General features: G+C 42.0%; 1 protein-coding gene across 1 annotated transcript; it reads left to right on the top strand.

Annotated features, from left to right (window-relative positions):
• Nucleotides 1-208: 208 nt before the first annotated feature.
• LOC132778418 (interleukin-8-like) lies at nt 209-17,253 on the top strand. Its single transcript, XM_060781340.2, has 4 exons — nt 209-418; nt 10,581-10,707; nt 10,792-10,876; nt 15,961-17,253. Exons 1-4 carry the CDS (start codon nt 331-333, stop codon nt 15,976-15,978), a joined length of 318 nt encoding a protein of 105 aa, XP_060637323.1. The 5' UTR covers nt 209-330; the 3' UTR covers nt 15,979-17,253.
• The last annotated feature ends 746 nt before the right edge of the window (nt 17,254-17,999 follow it).

Below are 17,999 nucleotides of genomic sequence, written 5' to 3'. Positions count from 1 at the left end.
ATGGCCCATAAGGTCTCTTCCAACTCTGATTCTATGATTCTAGCTCAAAGTGCTGTTTGAGTGTAGGAATTGACTGCAGTCTAGGCGCCCTCTAGAGGCCAAGGAGGGCATCTCTTCTGCCCTAGGCTAGGCTGCAACTGTTTCCAAAGAACTTGTCCACACGGTTTTTTCTGGCTCAATCCCTTAGAGGGCGGTTTCTACAGAAAAGCCCTGGCAGAGGTTCAAAAGTGGGAGCAGGTCCCTCCCCTTGTTGGCTCAGGAGGCTTAAAAGCGCCTTCGGTGAATGGAGTTGCTCAGAGCACCCTCTCTTTGCAGCCCAGACCTCCCAACATGATCCAGTGCCGTCCAATCCTCGCTCTGTCCGCCTTGCGGTGCCTCGCCTTGCTTCTCCTGCTTGGGATCACTTGCCAGGTTCAAGGTAAGCAGCCCAGGAGACCCATCATCTGCCTATGCAATCTGCTTCTTCCTTCAATGTTATGCTTGCAGGGCTTAATAACTACAAGGAAGTTACTGGAGGTGCATCTAAGTAGAATTGTTGCAGTTTGACCCCATGGCTCCATGCATGTTTGGGGAGGTAGCAGCACTCTTTGGCAGAGGAGGCTCCCATGATTGCATCTCAATCAAGCGGTGTCAAACTGCATTAAGTCTGCAGAGTAGATGCACCCCAAACCTCTACTTGGGTCCCTTCTACACTGCCATATAAAATCCATATTATCTGCTTTGAACTGGATTATAGGATAGTGTAGACTCATATAATCCAAATAATCTGGATTATCTGATTTCATAATAATAATAATCATCATCTATATAAATAAAAAAGTAATGTTCGTTTGTGGGATTGACACAACTCAAAAACCACTGGACGGATTGACACGGAATTTGGACACAATACACCTAACAGTCCAACAAGTGTCCATCACCCATAAACACACACACACACACACACACACACACACAAAACCCCAGCGGAACAGATTTAAAACCCCCCAAAATACACCATATACATATACACTAGGCTTGGACAATCCATGGTTCTAAATGGTTCTAAAGTACTTACAAAACTAAAGTTCTGGTAGTGAAAATTTCAGAACTCTAACAAAACTTTCAAAATGTAATTATTATTTCATTATTGGTGATTTTAATGACAGAACCAATTAGGAACTGCCATTTATTATGAAATTTTGAGAGTTTTGTTAGAGTTTTGAAATTTTCACCACCAGAACTTTAAGTACTTCAGAACCATTTAGAACCATGGATTGCCCAAGCCTATACACTCATATACATATGCACATGCACACATTCATACACACACACACACACATATATATGCACAAACACACACATATACACATATATACATGCACACATATACATATGCACATACATACATACATATATACACACAAATATGCATATAGACAAGCACACATACACACAATATGCATGTACACATGTAAACACAAATATACACACACACATCTATACACACACACACACACATATATAAACAAACACACATATATACACAAATATATACACACATATACCTTTTTTGTCGTGTCAGGAGCGACTTGGGAAACTGCAAGTCACTTCTGTTGTGAGAGAATTGGCCATCTGCAAGGACGTTGCCCAGGGGACGCCCGGATGATTTGATGTTTTTATCATCCTTGTGGGAGACTTCTCTCATGTCCCCACATGAGGAGCTGGAACTGATAGAGGGAGCTCATCTGCCTCTCCCCGGACATAATATGCATGTACTCATATAAACACAAATACACACACACACACACACACATATACACAAATATATACACACATATACATAATATGCATGTACACATATAAACACACAAATACAAATATATGCACACATATATACACAAATATATACATACATATACACAATATGCATGTGCACATAAACACACAAATATTCACACACACACACACATATAAGCAAACACACATATATACACAAATATATACACACACATACACAATATACATGTACACAAAAGTGTGATTGAGAGGAGCCCAATAAACACACAAATACACAAATATATATACACACATATATACACACACACAAATATACACCCACATATATTTATGCAAACATACATATATACACACATATATACACACACAAAACACATATACACAGATTGGGCCACAGCAATGTGTGGCAGGGGACAGCTAGTAATCTATATAAATAAAAATGTAATGTTCGTTTGTGGGATTGACAGAACTCAAAAACCACTGGACGAATTGACACCAAATTGACAAGACACCTAACAACCCAATGTATGTCCTTCACTCAAAAAGAATTGATCTTGTCATTTGGGAGTTGTAGTTGCTGGGATTTGTAGTTCACCTACAATCAAAGAGTATTCTGAACCCCACCAAGGATGGAATTGAACCAAACTTAGCACAGAGTTCTCCCATGACCAACAGAAAATTCTGGAAGGGTTTGGTGGGCAGTGTCCTTTGGTTTTGGAGTTGTAGTTCACTTGCATCCAGAGATCACTGTGGACTCAAACAATGATGGGTCTGGAGCAAACTCTCAATATGCCCAAATGTGAACACAGGTGGAGTTTGGGGAAAATAGAATCTTGACATTTGGGAGTTGTAGTTGTTGGGATTTATAGTTCACCTACAATCAAAGAGCATTCTAAACCCCATCAACGATAGAATTGGGCCAAGCCTCCAACACAGAACCCCCATGTGGGCCACAGAGACATGATAACCATGTATAAATACGTGAGAGGAAGTCATAGGGAGGAGGGAGCAAGCTTGTTTTCTGCTGCCGTGGAGACTAGGACGCGGAGCAATGGCTTCAATCTCAACATTAGGAAGAACTTCATGACTGTGAGAGCTGTTCAGCAGTGGAACTCTCTGCCCCGGAGTGTGGTGGAGGCTCCTTCTTTGGAAGCTTATAAACAGAGGCTGGATGGCCATCTGTCAGGGGTGATTTGAATGCAATACTCCTGCTTCTTGGCAGGGGGTTGGACTGGATGGCCCATGAGGTCTCTTCCAACTCTTTGATTCTATGATTCTAACACTGTAGATTGAACAAACAAAACTGGGACATCTGGGTTATATGGCAGTGTAGAAGGGTCCTAAGGCCCCATCTAATGCCCTTTGAAATTGCATTATAGGATCAAACTCATATATACTGCAATTCAACTGCATCATTGTTTACACTGATACTATAATGCAGGTCCAAATGGCATTATATAGTAATGCAATAATAATAATAATAATCATCATCATCATCATCATCATCATCATAGTTTTATTTCTTGCCTGCCTCTCCTTACAGCTTGAGACGGGTTACAGCATTACTAAAACATAAACAAACACATAATCATACTGGAAAAACTCCATAAAATACTCATATTAAAGCATACCTCTGTAAAATACTTATCAAAACACACAAAACAAAAACCAGGCATACAGTGGAGTGTAGATGGGGACTCTTATTTGAAACATGTGGGAATGGTCTGTGGATGTGTAGAAGTGACCGAAAATATTGGAATATTGGTATTTATGGGTTTTTTTTTAAGGTAAGCTTTCAGCAATATTAGGAAGTTTGTTTCATGCATGCTTGAAAAGGAACTATTATAGAATCATAGAATTGGAAGAGACCTCATGGGCCATCCAGTCCAACCCCCTTGCCAAGAAGCAGGAAAATTGCATTCAGAGCATCCCTGACAGATGGCCATCCAGCCTCTGTTTAAAAGCCTCCAAAGAAGGAGCATCTACCACACACCGGGGCAGAGAGTTCCACTGCTGAACAGCTCTCACAGTCAGGAAGTTCTTCCTAATGTTGAGATTGAAGCCATTGTTCCGCGTCCTAGTCTCCAGGGCAGCAGAAAACAAGCTTGCTCCCTCCTCCCTATGACTTCCTCTCACGTATTTATACATGGTTATCATGTCTCCTCTCAGCCTTCTCTTCTTCAGGCTAAACATGCCCAGCTCTTTAAGCCGCTCCTCATAGGGCTTGTTCTCCAGACCCTTGATCATTTTAGTCATCCTCCTCTGGACACATCCCAGCTTGTCAATATCTCTCTTCAGTTGTGGTGCCCAGAATATTCCAAGTATGAATAGTTTGATCAGCATTTTATTATAACTAATCACTATGGCTAGTCCTTCACTGCCATATAATCCAGATTATGCTTTGAACTGCATTATATAAGTCCACACTGCCATATCATCCAATTCAAAGCAATAATCTGGATTTTATTTGGCAGTGTAGAAGGGGCCTTTGTAACACGAGTTTTGTTCATAGGCTACAAATGTCATTTCTTAATTGGCTCAATCATGACAAGATTGGGAAACGTTTATTGAACTGCAAAAGCTTTGTTTTTACAAGACATCCTGCAGCACATTTTGCTGTAGTTTTTTTTAATGAATATCTCACAGTCAATTCAACATAGTGTGGAAGTCACAAAAGCACAATTTTTAGAGTATAACAACTACTTTAAAAGTACACTACACAATTAAGCAGGAAATAACACTTTCAAACTAGGAACAGAATGTGTTTCAAAATGTGTTACATAGTGTTATTAGTATGTACATGTTGAGTATTCCTAATTTAAAATATTACAAATATTCATAATTTGAAAAGGAATTTTTATGAGTAGATCAAACCATAACTTAATATACTTATGTATCAGTATGTACAGGGTTGAGTTTCCCTGATCTGGAAATCTGAAATCTTCCAAATTTGAGATAGCGAGGCCTGTGCCATCACACCCAGACCCTATAAAGCAGTGTTTCTCAACCTGGGGGTCGGGACCCCTGGAGGGATCACAAGGAGATTTCAGAGGGGTAGCCAAAGACCATCAGAGAACACATATTTTTGATGGCCTTAGGAACCCTTTTAGCACAGAAGGCTGAAGATCTGTCCTCTTCCTTTTGGGTGTTGGTGAACTGCAACTCCCAGAATTCAAACAGCCTCCCCCCCCCCTCCCCCAACCCCACCAGTTATCAATGTTGGCCATGTAGGTAATGTGCCAAGTTTGGTGCAGATCCATTGAGGGCTGGGGTTAGAGTGTTCTTTAATTGTAGGTGAACTATAAATCCCAGCCACTACAACTCTCAAATGTCAAGGTCTATTTTTCCCAAACTCCACCAATGTTCACATTTGCACATACTGAGTATTTCATGCCAAGTTTGGTCCAGATCTATCATTGTTTGAGTCCACAGTGCTCTCTGGATCTAGGTAAACTCCAACTCCAAAACTCAAGGTCAATGCCCACCAAACCCTTCAAGAATTTTCTCTGGGTCATGGAAGTTCCCTGTGCCAAGTTTGGTTCAATTCCATTATTGGTGAAGTTCAGAATGCTCTTTGATTGTAGGTGAACTATAAATCCCAGCAACTACAACTCCCAAATGACAAAATCAATCCACCCGCCCAACCCCACCAGTATTCAAATTTGGGCGTATTGGGTATTTGTGCCAAATTTCATCCAGTGAAAGAAAATACATCCCACAGATCAGATATTTACATTACGATTCATAACAGTAGCAAAATGACAGTTATGAAGTAGCAATGAAAATAATTTTATGGTTGGGGGTCACCAGAACATGAGGAACTGTATTAAGGGGTCGCGGCATTAGGAAGGTTGAGAACCACTGCTATAAAGTTAAAACTAAGATGTGCTTCTCTCTTTATCCGCGTGAACTGTGGGTGCCTTACTTAGAAGCTTAGGATTCTCAGCAGTTGAGGCCACTCCAGATTTGAATATCAAACAGAACATTTACAGGCCATTGTACTGTGGGGTCCCGCAGGGCTCGGTACCGTCCCCTATGTTGTTTAACATATACATGAAGCCGTTGGGAGAGATCATCCAGAGTTTCGGGGTGCGGTGTCACCTGTACGCAGATGATGTCCAACTCTATTACTCCTTTCCACCTACTACTAAGGAGGCTGTCCAAGTTCTGAACTGGTGCTTGGCCGCTGTAACGGACTGGATGAGGGCTAACAGATTGAAACGAAATCCAGACAAGACAGAGGTCCTCCTGGTCAGTTGAAAGGCCGAACAGGGCATAGGGTTACAGCCTGTGCTTGACGGGGTTACACTCCCCCTGAAGACGCTGGTTCGCAGCTTGGGAGTGTTCCTGGACTCATAGCTGAGCCTGGAACCCCAGGTCTCAGCGGTGGCCGGGAGAGCTTTTGCACAATTAAAACTTGTGCGCCAGCTGTGCCCGTACCTTGGAAAGTCTGATATGGCCGTGGTGGTCCACGCTCTGGTTACATCCCGTATAGACTATTGCAACGCTCTCTACGTGGGGTTGCCTTTGACGACTGCCCGGAAGCTACAAGTAGTCCAACGAGTGGCAGCCAGACTACTAACAGGAGCGGGGTGCAGGAAGCATACTACCCCTCTGTTACGTCAGCTCCACTGGCTGCCATTTATTTATTTATTTATTTATTTACTTTACTTTACTTTACTTGTATACCGCAGTTTCTCAGCCTAACAGGCGACTCAACGCGGTTTATAACAAAGGTAAAAATCAATCAACGATATATAATTTAAAACCACAAGAGCAGAATATACAATATTGACACCACAATAACAACACAATGCATCTCATAACTAGAGTCGTGATCCAAATTTGTCGTCCATATTTCCATTCCATGAGTCCAGGATCACACCCAAACTGCGAACCTGCGTCTTCAGGGGGAGTGCGACCCCATCCAACACAGGCTGTAACCCTATACCCTGTTCGGCCTTACGACTAACCCGGAGTACCTCTGTCTTGTCTGGATTCAATTTCAATTTGTTTGCCCTCATCCAGACCATCACAGCGGCCAAGCACCGGTTCAGGACCTCGACAGCCTCCTTAGTAGCAGGTGGAAAGGAGTGACAGAGTTGGACATCATCCGCGTACAGATGACATCACACTCCGTAACTCCGGATGATCTCTCCCAGCGGCTTCATGTATATGTTAAACAACATGGGAGACAGTATTGAGCCCTGAGGAACCCCACAAGACAAAGGTTGTGGGGTTGAACAGGAGTCTCCCAGTAACACCTTCTGAGACCGACCCTCAAGGAATGAGCGGAGCCACTGTAAAACAGTACCTCCAAGACCCATCCCCGTGAGGCGTCCCAGAAGGATACCGTGGTCGACGGTATCGAAGGCCGCTGAGAGGTCCAGCAGCACCAACAGGGACACACTCCCTCTGTTGAGCTCCCGGCGCAGATCATCCACTAAGGCGACCAAGGCTGTCTCGGTACCATGTCCCGGCCTAAAGCCAGACTGTGCCTAAAGCCAATCAGTTTCCGAGCACAATTCAAAGTGCTGGTGTTGACCTATAAAGCCCTAAAGAACTCCGGCCCAATTTACCTGTCCGAACAGATTCTCCCCTATGACTCATCAAGGTTATTAAGATCTTCTGGAAGGGCCCTGCTCTCGGTCCCACCACCCTCGCAATCATGTCTGGTGGGGACGAGGGACAGGGCCTTCTCGGTGGAGACTATAGCAACCCTGGGGAAAATGCAAAAGGATGCTGTTTCATCAGAGGCGGCCCTAGGTAATTTTCAACGCTAAGCAAACAGTATTTTGGTGCCTCCCCCCCCCCCACCCCCAACCAATCACTGATATATATTTTCTGTTCGTTATGGGAGTTCTGTGTGCCATATTTGGTTCAATTCCATCATTGGTGGAGTTCAGAATGTTCTTTGATTGTAGTTGAACTATACATCCCAGTAACTACAACTCGCATATGTCAAGGTCTATTTTCCCCCAAGAGCACCTCAAGAGCGCCTCTGGGCAAAATCAACTATACTGCAAATGCTTACTTTGCATAATGGGTTGAGCCGCCCCTGTGTTTCATGCAACTAAGGGGCAATGCAAACCAAGCTCCTAGAAGACGGAACAAGGCTTTTGCTTTCCAATGGTTCGGTGTGCACAAAATTATTTGAAGTATTGTTTATAAAATTACCTCCAGGCTGTGTCTATAAAGTTTACATGAAACATTCCTGTATATGAATTTCATGTTTAGACTTGAGTCTCATTTCCAGGATACCGCATTAAGTATGTCTATGCAAATACATGTATTGCAAAATCCAAAAGAATCAGAAACCCAAAGCACTTCTAATCCCAAACTGTTTGCATAGCACATGCTCGGAATGTAGAAAGATATTATTTAAGTTTAGCGTGACTTGGGGAAGTTATAATCACCTTATTTCTCTTTCTTAAGAACTGTTTATAAGGAAACAACAGATATTGATAAAATAATTGTATTCCTGCACAAGAAATATTTATTTTATTTATTTTTATTTATTTTACATTATTTATATCCCACCCATATCAGCCCGCAGGCGACTCAGGGCGGTCTACATATCAGCACAATTCATGCCATCAATACATACATTCAAAAAGCAAAAACAATTAAGTGCATTTAGACAAAAAAGACAGTGCAATAACAATTTAAAAAGAGCTATATCCTCTCATTCCAATCTTCATCCGTTTCATCGTCTTGGCCGTTCCTGGGTCATTCTCCATCTCAAGCTTGACTATTTATTCCGGGGTTCCGCATGCTTGCTCGAAGAGCCAGGTTTTTACTCTCTTCCGAAAAATCAGGAGGGAGGGGGCTGATCTAATATCCCTAGGCAGGGAGTTCCACAGCCGAGGGGCCACCACAGAGAAGGGCCTGTCCCTCATCCCCGCCAAGCGAGCTTGCGAAGCAGACAGGATCGAGAGCAGGGCCTCCTCAGATGATCTTATAGTTGGCATGTATATCCATAGAGTCTCTATCCATGGATTCAACCATCCACAGCATGAACATTTAAGTCCAAAAACAATCCAAGTTTTTGTCACTTTATATGAGGGAAACTATTCTACTATACCATTGCATATAATGGGATTTGAATATCCAACGAAATAATTTGAAGATCGATAGCAGCAACAATAACATGGTGTGCTCTTTTTCTGCATGTTTAAGTTAGGAGGCAGTGTTTTGTATGCAACTGTCTTTCGGGTTGCAAAGGTCGACAACAGGCTACACACAATTGGTTGGAAACCCACTCCAACCCAAGCTGGCTTCGAACTCATGACCTTTTGGTCAGAGTGATCTTAATGCAGCTGACACTCAGCCAGCTGCGCAACAATCCCAGTGCCTGATTATTTTATCAATAAATTCTTATTACCAGTATATTATTAATATTTATTAGTATTTATTAGTATTTAGTGCCCAGTTATTTTACCAATATGATTATTATTAAATTATTAGTATTTACAGTATTAATATTTTTGTTCCTGCTTGACACAGAAACTTGTATGTTTTGCTCATTGGCATCCATAGCATTGAACCATGGGCAATTAAAGTAGTGTCAAACTGCATTCATTCTACAGTGCAGATGCAGATTAATCTTATACTGGTAATAAGAGTCATATTGATAAGATTAAAGTCAGTTAAAATGGTGTCAAACTGTATTAATTCTACAGCGTAGATGTATCCTTAGCTTACGTGCAAGGTAGTAAGGTAGTAATTTATTTGATGCACTTATTAACCGCCATTCTCAGCCCATAAGGGCGACTCATGGCGGTGTACAGTACACATAAAAGACAATTACAAAAAAGCCAGTTTCAACAACATATAAACTATACAACAATTACAGACTACACTAAAAATCCGCTTCGTCTCTTAGTGGAATCATAGCCAGTCTCATATTCCTTGTTCCATTCCAGTTCTCATTACCGTATTGTTTAGCACTTAATTAAATGCCCTCTCGAACAGCCATGTCTTAAGGCTTTTTCGAAAGGACATGAGGGAAGGCGCCTGTCTGATGTGTGCAGGGAGAGTGTTCCACAGCCGGGGGGCCACCACCGAGAAGGCCCTCTCCCTCGTCCCCGCCAGCCGTGCCTGTGAGGCAGGCGGGATCGAGAGAAGGGCCTCCCCAGACGATCTCAAGGTCCTCGTGGGCTCGTAGGCCAAGATGCGGTCGGAAAGGTATTTTGGGCCGGAACCGTTTAGGGCTTTGTAGGCCAAAACCAGCACCTTGAATTGGGTCCGGTAGCAAATCGGCAGCCAGTGGAGCTGGGACAACAAGGGCGTTGTGTGCTCCCTGCCACCCGCTCCAGTTAGTAACATGGCTGCCGCGCGCTGAACCAGCTGAAGCTTCCAGGCCGTCTTCAAGGGCAGCCCCACGTAGAGAACGTTGCAGTAGTCCAGGCAGGATGTGACAAGAGCGTGTACCACCGTGGCCAAGTCAGACTTCCCGAGATACGGGCGCAGCTGGCGCACGAGCCTGAGCTGTGCAAATGCTCCCCTGGTCACCGCTGAAACCTGGGGGTCCAGGCTCAACGATGAGTCCAGGGTCACACCCAAGCTGCGAACCTGCGCCTTCAAGGGGAGTGCGACCCCGTCCAGCACAGGCTGTAACCCTATACCCCGTTCGGCCTTGCGACTGACCAGGAGTACCTCTGTCTTGTCTGGATTTAGTTTCAGTTTGTTCGCCCTCATCCAGACCGTTACAGCGATCCCCAGCGAATATATTCAACATGATTTTTGAAACATCCATAGAGTTGCATTGTGAGTCTCTGTTGTTGTCTTTCCCTCCACAGCGGCCCCCATGACCGGAGAGTTGCGCTGCCGGTGCATTCAGAAGGTTTCCGAGATGATTGCGCCCAGGCACTTTGCCAACATAGAGCTCACTCCTGAGGGTCCCCATTGCCCCGTCTCTGAAGTCATGTAAGTCTCCTGAACCTGCCCAGCCCCTTTCTTGAAATCCATGTCTCCTCTAGTGATGTAACCCTGCTCTCTTCATTCAAATAGAGCCACCTTGAAGTCTGGGAAAGAAGTCTGCCTGGATCCCACTTCCCGATGGGTCAAGTTGATTATCAGTAAGATTCTCAAACAGGTACTTGCAAACTGTCTAAACTAACTCTGCATGTGTACAACACCTTCCCAGGATTACTTGTGATTCTGTTCTCCAAACAGTTAAAATTATTGGACATAAAGTGTGGCTTAAATAGAAATATGTCAGCTTTTCCTTACTGGGGATAATGTACCTTTTCAAAGAATATTGAATATTTGTCCTATTATTATAGGGCATGTAATTATGATCGCATGGGCTTGTCTGTTGTAATGGTATGAGTACTGGACTCGGATTTCAGGAAATTTTGAGCCAGTAACACTTTCTCAGCCTTAGCAAAGGACTTGTGTTGTATTGCTTTTATAGTTTTTATATGGTTTATACTATATGTTAATGTTATTTATTTTATTTATTTATTTAGTTCACTTGTATACCGCTAATATCTCAGCCTAAAACGGCGACTCATTGCGGTTTACAACATTTAAAACAACAATATTCCGATTAAAAATATAAAACACATACATATACAATACACAGTATTGGGCCACCAATACAGACCAATGCATCTCTTAATTAAAATCATAATCCAGTTTCGTTGTCTGTGATTGCCAGTCCTTGATCAAAAACTTCATCGCATCGGATTAGCCGAATGCTTGCTCAAACATCCATGTTTTCAGTTTTTTCCGAAATACCATCAGCGAGGTGGCTGATCTTATCTCTATAGGGAGGGCATTCCAAGCCGCGGGGCCACCACAGAAAAGGCCCTGTCTCTCGTTCCCGCGAGCCGCACCTGTGAAGCAGGCGGGATGGAGAGAAGGGCCTCTCCCGAAGATCTTAGGGTCCTGGTGGGCTGATAGGCCGAGATACGTTCGGATAGATATGTAGGGCCAGAACCGTTTAGGGCTTTAAAGGCCAGAGCCAGCACTTTGAATTGGGCCCGGTAGCTAATCGGTAGCCAGTGGAGCTGGTACAGCAGAGGGGTTGTATGCTCCCTGCGCCCTGCTTCTGTTAGTACCATGGCTGCCGCCCGTTGGACTAGTTGGAGCTTCCAGGCCGTCTTCAAAGGCAACCCCACGTAGAGAGCGTTGCAGTAGTCAAGGCGGGGATGTTTTAACTATCTTTTATGTTGTTGGAGGCATTGAATTATGCCGATTGTAAACCGCCTTGAGTCACCTTCGGGCTAAGAAAGGCGGTATATAAATATTAGGGCTGGGCAGTTTCATTCGTTCATTTCATAATTCGTTATTAATTCGTTATTTTTTTTAATAACGAAGCGATATTGAACCATTCAGGAGCAACTAAAAATCGAAACGAATTTTTCAATTCGTTTCGTAATTGTTTCGAAATCGTTTCGAAATCATTTTGAAATCGTTTCGTTATTATTTCCGCATGTCTGGTGCAAGTTTTATAGTTGTTGTTTGTTTTATTAGTGAAAAAAAAATATAATTATCACACCAACAGTCAACAACAGAGGGAGAGGGAAGCTTCAGAAGTTCCCCCTGTCCCATTTGGAGGTTTTTTTAGCGTATTGCGCGGTCGCGTCCGCCATTAACGAATAGAATTCGAAATTGTTTCGTAATTGTTTCATAATTTTGTAAATTTCGAACTTTTTTAAAGAAAAATTTCGGAATTCTTTTAAAAATCGAAACACAAAAACCCCATAAAAACGAATCGAGTTTAGAAACAATTTTTTCCGTGGTTGCCCAGCCCTAATAAATATGGTAAATAAATAAATAAATAAATAATCCTTTATTTATACCCCGCTAACATCTCCCGAAGGACTCGGTGTGGCTTACAAGAGGCCGAGGCCCAACACATCAATAAAACAACAGCATAACAAATACAACAATAAATAAACTCATAAACTCATAAAACAAAATGATAAACATTAAAAGACTAGCAATAAACATTGGACAATAACACCACGACGCATTTAAAACTAAGGCCGGGCCAAATGTAATGATTAAAAATTTTAAAAATGCCGGACATGACAGGTGAAATGGATAGGTTTTTGGAGATAGATGCAATGTGCAGACAATCTTAAATCTCTAGTAAAGTGCATTTGAGACATGATGCTTGGAGTTTCCTATTCTGGGAAGGCACACTGCCATGTCTTCAAGCTCTTCCTAAAGATTGCCAACGTTAGGGCTTGTCTGATGTCCTTGGGGAGAGAGTTCCAGAGTTGGGGGGCCACCACGGAGAAGGCCCTGTCCCTCGTCACCATCAATCGTGCTTGATTGAAGGCAGTGGTAAGCCTCTCTGAATATGGAGACATCTACACTGTAAAATTAATATGGTTTGACACCACTCTAACTGCATGGCTCAGTGCAGTTTGGAATCATGGGAGATATTGTTTGGTGCGGTACCAGCACTCTTTAGAAGAGCAGGCAAAACACCTTATAAATAGCATATCATAGACTAGATTTATTGTCTTAGTATTGCACAACAAAATTAAATGCTTTCCCCAGTACATATCGCAAAACAACACACCCATCTTTCTACACTGAGATCACCACCACACAGCCCCAATGCCACATCAATGCGAAACCATGGAGTTCAGTATAGTTACAGCTCTAGAATAAAAGCTATCTCTACAATTCTCATGATTCAATGATACAATTCTCATGGTTCAATGATAGCATTGAACCTTGGCAACTAGAGTGGTATCAAACTGCATCAATTCTACAGTGTGGATACACCCTCAGTCTTGCAAAAAAAAAAAAAGCCCTTTATGATTGGGTTGCCATACGTTCGAGTTAACTTGAACATACATGACAGTAACAATTATAAGTATTTTCATAATAATAATAATAATAATAATAATAATAAATTATTTATATGGCACTCTATCTCCACGAGGGGGGACTCAGGGCGGTTTCCAAGCAACTTCACCAAAACATACAGAATAAACAGCATAACAAGATTAACAAAACAACATAAGCATAAAATTATCACAATTACACATATATATTAAAAAGAATCCTGCCTGTTCAGAGCAATTAAAAGGCTGGGCTGATGCATGAGCTGATATTAAGACTAAATACATTTTTCATGGCCTAGAATAGTGTGTTTGTGAGTATCTAGCAAAAGTGACCCCTATAGACACCAAGAGATCAGTTCCCAGTTGATTTTTTAAATTACTAGCCATCCCCTGCCACGCGTTGCTGTGGCCCAGTTTGGTGATCTGGAAAATAAAGTAATGAGAAAGTGTTGGTTTTTAATATATGTAATTTCTTTATTCTTGTGGGTAAACAGTATTTCTTGCTGTTTCTTTGTCAGTGTTGATGTGGAGATTGTTTGGTTTGCCTACTCTGGAACATGCAATATATAATTGTCCTTCTTTAGGGGTTGTAGAGATATGTTTATTATAAAGTGTTATTTATAATGTGTTTAAACTGTATTTATGTTTTACATTGGTTGCCATGTCCTAGCTGTGAGAGATAGGTTGCCATGGTGACAAGGCAAGAAGAGGAGGTGGGCGGAGCTTAAGGAGAAAAAGGTTTGAAAGTGACAGTTAATTTTCAGTCAGGAGGATGAGACCCTGAGAGAGTGCAGAGTCAGTTAGGGACTCTGGGAGTATAGCAGAGTCAAGAAGGGACTCTGAGAAAGTAGTCCAGTCAGGAGGAAGAGACCCTGAGAGAGGGTAGCAGAGTCAGATAGGGACTCTGAGTTAGTTTCAGTCAGGAGGATGAGACCCTGAGAGGAGGAGCAGAGACAGTTAGGGCTCTGTGGTGTGAAGCAGTATAGATTCAGTTAGTTTTAGTGTTTGTGAATATTTCTTCAGCAAGGGAGCTGAAGGGAAACCTCGTTAGATTGCTTGATTGAAAAAGAATCTAACAGAGGGGGTTTTAGGATCGCCAGTAGTGGAAGACTGGAGATCAGTGGTTTGATCCGGTATAGGACAAACAGTGTGAATATTCACAACAGGGAACACTGAAATAATAAAGCACTTCACTGAAGAAGGAGTTTAAAAGATTGTAACATCTAAAGCCTGAATGTATCTCAACCAAGCCATTTTGTAACCATCAAGCATATGCCAAGCTCAACATCTCAATATTGCAACAATTACGCTTTGTTTAATAATAAACTTGTTCTCTTTGTATTTTAAATCTGCCTCCTCCATTGATTTTACGTTCGGTGCATTCCACTCTACCAAAGTTACCTCACAACGCAAATAGGGATAAATAGAGACTTTAAGACCAGCGTCTCTAAACTTATTGGTGGCAGTTTAATTTAATAGCAGTCTAGGAACTTTCTTACATTTTTGGTGGTCCCATTTGGTGGGATTAACACCACGTCTTTACATTTTATTGGTGGCATTGATACGTTCTTTACAGGGGTCCCTTTCAAATCTATGATACTATATCTCTCTGTGTGTGAATCATATATATATATATATATATGGCTGAAAGGCTCTTTGTCAGGAGGGCTTTGATTACATTTTCTTGCCCCGGTGAAGGGAGTTGGACTGGATGGCTTTAAGTATTTTCTGTTGGTCATGGGGATTCTGTGTGGGAAGTTTGCCCCAATTCTGTCGTTGGTGGGGTTCAGAATACTCTTTGATTGTAGGTGAACTATAAATGCCAGTAACTACAACTCCCAAATGTCAAGGTCTATTTCCCCCAAACTCCATCTGTGTTCATATTTGGGCATATGGAATATTCATGCCAAGTTTGGTCCAGATCCATCATTGTTTGAGTCCATGGTAGTCTCTGGATGTAGGTGAACTACAACTCCCAAACTCAAGGTCAATGCTCACCAAACCTGATGGTCATGGGAGTCCTGTATGCTCTGGTTGGTTCAATTCTATCATGCTATTTGATTGTAGGTGAACTATAAATCCCAGCAACTACAACTCCCAAAAGACAAAATCAATTTTTTGAGTTAAGGACATACATTGGGTGGTTAGGTGTATGCTGTCCAAATTTGGTGTCAATTCATCCAGTGGTTTATGAGTTATGTTAATCCTTCAAATGAACATTACATTTTTATTTATATAGATTTGCTAAGAGGCACTGATAGTGGAAAGTGATGAAGAGCATGGGAAAAATAATCTTGAGAAGGCGTCTTTCTTCTCTATACTTTCACATCTTTCCACTTACAAATTATTCTATCTGTGGTTTTTGCAGGTGAACACTAAGCTCTGAAGGAAGCCCTGAAAATGGATTTGGAGCTATCATTACAGATCACTGTGCGAGAGACAGAAAAGGGATGAAGTACTTGTGAAGCCTGTGTTGGAAAAGCTGGAACTGAGTTCTGCTTCTGATGTTCATAAAAAATCAAATTGTTTAATTGCAGCACTGCTATTTTCTACTTGTATTTATTACTAAACCTCATTTTAAAAATGTATTTATTGCTACCTTTTGTAATACCCGTCTGATCAAATCAGAGTTCTAGATGCCCGTGTTATGCATGCTGTGAAACTACCAGCTTCAAGAGGCTTTGTTGGCCGTGCTGTTTGAGTCATTCTGGAAGAGTAATCCAAAAGAAATATTTTCAGAGCTCTCTTGGATGTATAGCTCTATATATTTTAGTTGTTGTAAACCTACTGTGACTTACATTAAGCATAAAGAAGGATGAAAATATAAATGTGCTTAATATATCAGTAAAAGTCAGTGTGGTGTAGTCAATTGAGTGATGGATACCAGGGTTCAAATCGCCACTTATCCATGGAAACCTACTGGCTGACTTTGGTCAAACCACATGCTCTCAGGCCCCATCTACACTGTCCATTTAATGCAGTTTCAAACTGGTATTGAACAAAGTAGTTTCAGTGGGTTGTTGTAGGATTTTCCGGGCTATATGGCCATGTTCTAGAGACATTTTCTCCTGACGTTTTGCCTGCATCTATGGCAAGCATCCTCAGAGGTAGTGAGGTCTGTTGGAAGTAGGAAAATGGGTTTATATATCTGTGGAATGACCAGGGTGGGACAAAGGACTTTTGTCTGCTGGAGCTAGGTGTGAATATTTCAACCTAGTAGTTTCACCATGCAGATTATGTAGGAAATCTTGAACCCAGTTTGAGGCCTGGATGATTACACAAACCATAGAGCACCGATGTGTGTTAAGGGATTTCTTTTGTGTACTTTAGTGAGTTTGTTGTCTGGCCACACCGCATTAAATGGTCAGTAAAGATGTGGTCTCGGTCTCAGGAAGGCAAGGGTGATCCCTCTCAGATAAATCTTGCCAAGAAAACCCATGATAGGTTTCCACTAGGATCCCTTTACATGAAGAAACATTGATGCTGAAGATTGCTATCTGGCAGGACGTTCTTCTGGTGTGGATCTTGTCTACTTCATTGGGAATTGGGTTGTTGTAGGTTTTTTCAGGCTATATGGCCATTTTCTAGAGGCATTCTCTCCTGACGTTTTGCCTGCATCTATGGCAAGCCTCCTCAGAGGTTGTGAGGTCTCCAGAGGTTGTGAGGTCTCAGACGTCAGGAGAGAATGCTTCTAGAACATGACCATATAACCCGAAAAAACCTACAACAACCCAGTGATTCCAGCCACGAAAGCCTTCGACAATTCATTGGGATTGTCAAAGGCTTTCATGGCCGGAATCACTGGGTTGTTGTAGGTTTTTTCGGGCTATATGGCCATGGTCTAGAGGCATTTTCTCCTCTCCTAGGAGAGAATGCCTCTAGACCATGGCCATATAGCCCGAAAAAACCTACAACAACCCAATTCATTGGGAGGTGTGCCCAAGAAACTCTTAAGACACAAGAATATTAAATAACTCAACTGTTACTGCCAGGCCAGAAATATATTTTCGTTCAGGGATGAGCAGCTATGTCAGAGGTGAATATAGATCTCAGTGAGCTGCACATGTCCATTTTTTGACACTGAATGTGGCCAGAATGCCATTTCTATGTTTTGATTAGTAATTTTAATCTCTGCACCCCAAGAAACTATGAAATTCCCAGCAATGGCCTTCATAGAGCTTTGGTGTCATGATTGGATTGCATTTTGTGCATTTTTTTCCAGCGAGTAAAACTTAACGGGACCACACTTCACAGCCTAGTATATTGTGTATATATTATAACCCTTGAGCTGCACTTTGTTTACTTCCGAGATATGTCTGGACTACAGTAGAAAAAAAGTCTGCCCTAATTGCTTAGCGAAGTAATAAGACTATAAGCCTTGGGTTGTTTTCCTCTTCAGAAAGATAT

This window comes from Anolis sagrei, chromosome 6, assembly GCF_037176765.1.
Source record: "Anolis sagrei isolate rAnoSag1 chromosome 6, rAnoSag1.mat, whole genome shotgun sequence".
Lineage (NCBI taxonomy): Eukaryota > Metazoa > Chordata > Lepidosauria > Squamata > Dactyloidae > Anolis > Anolis sagrei.
Note: the sequence above shows the minus strand (reverse complement) of the source record. Positions and strands in the feature narration are given on the sequence as shown.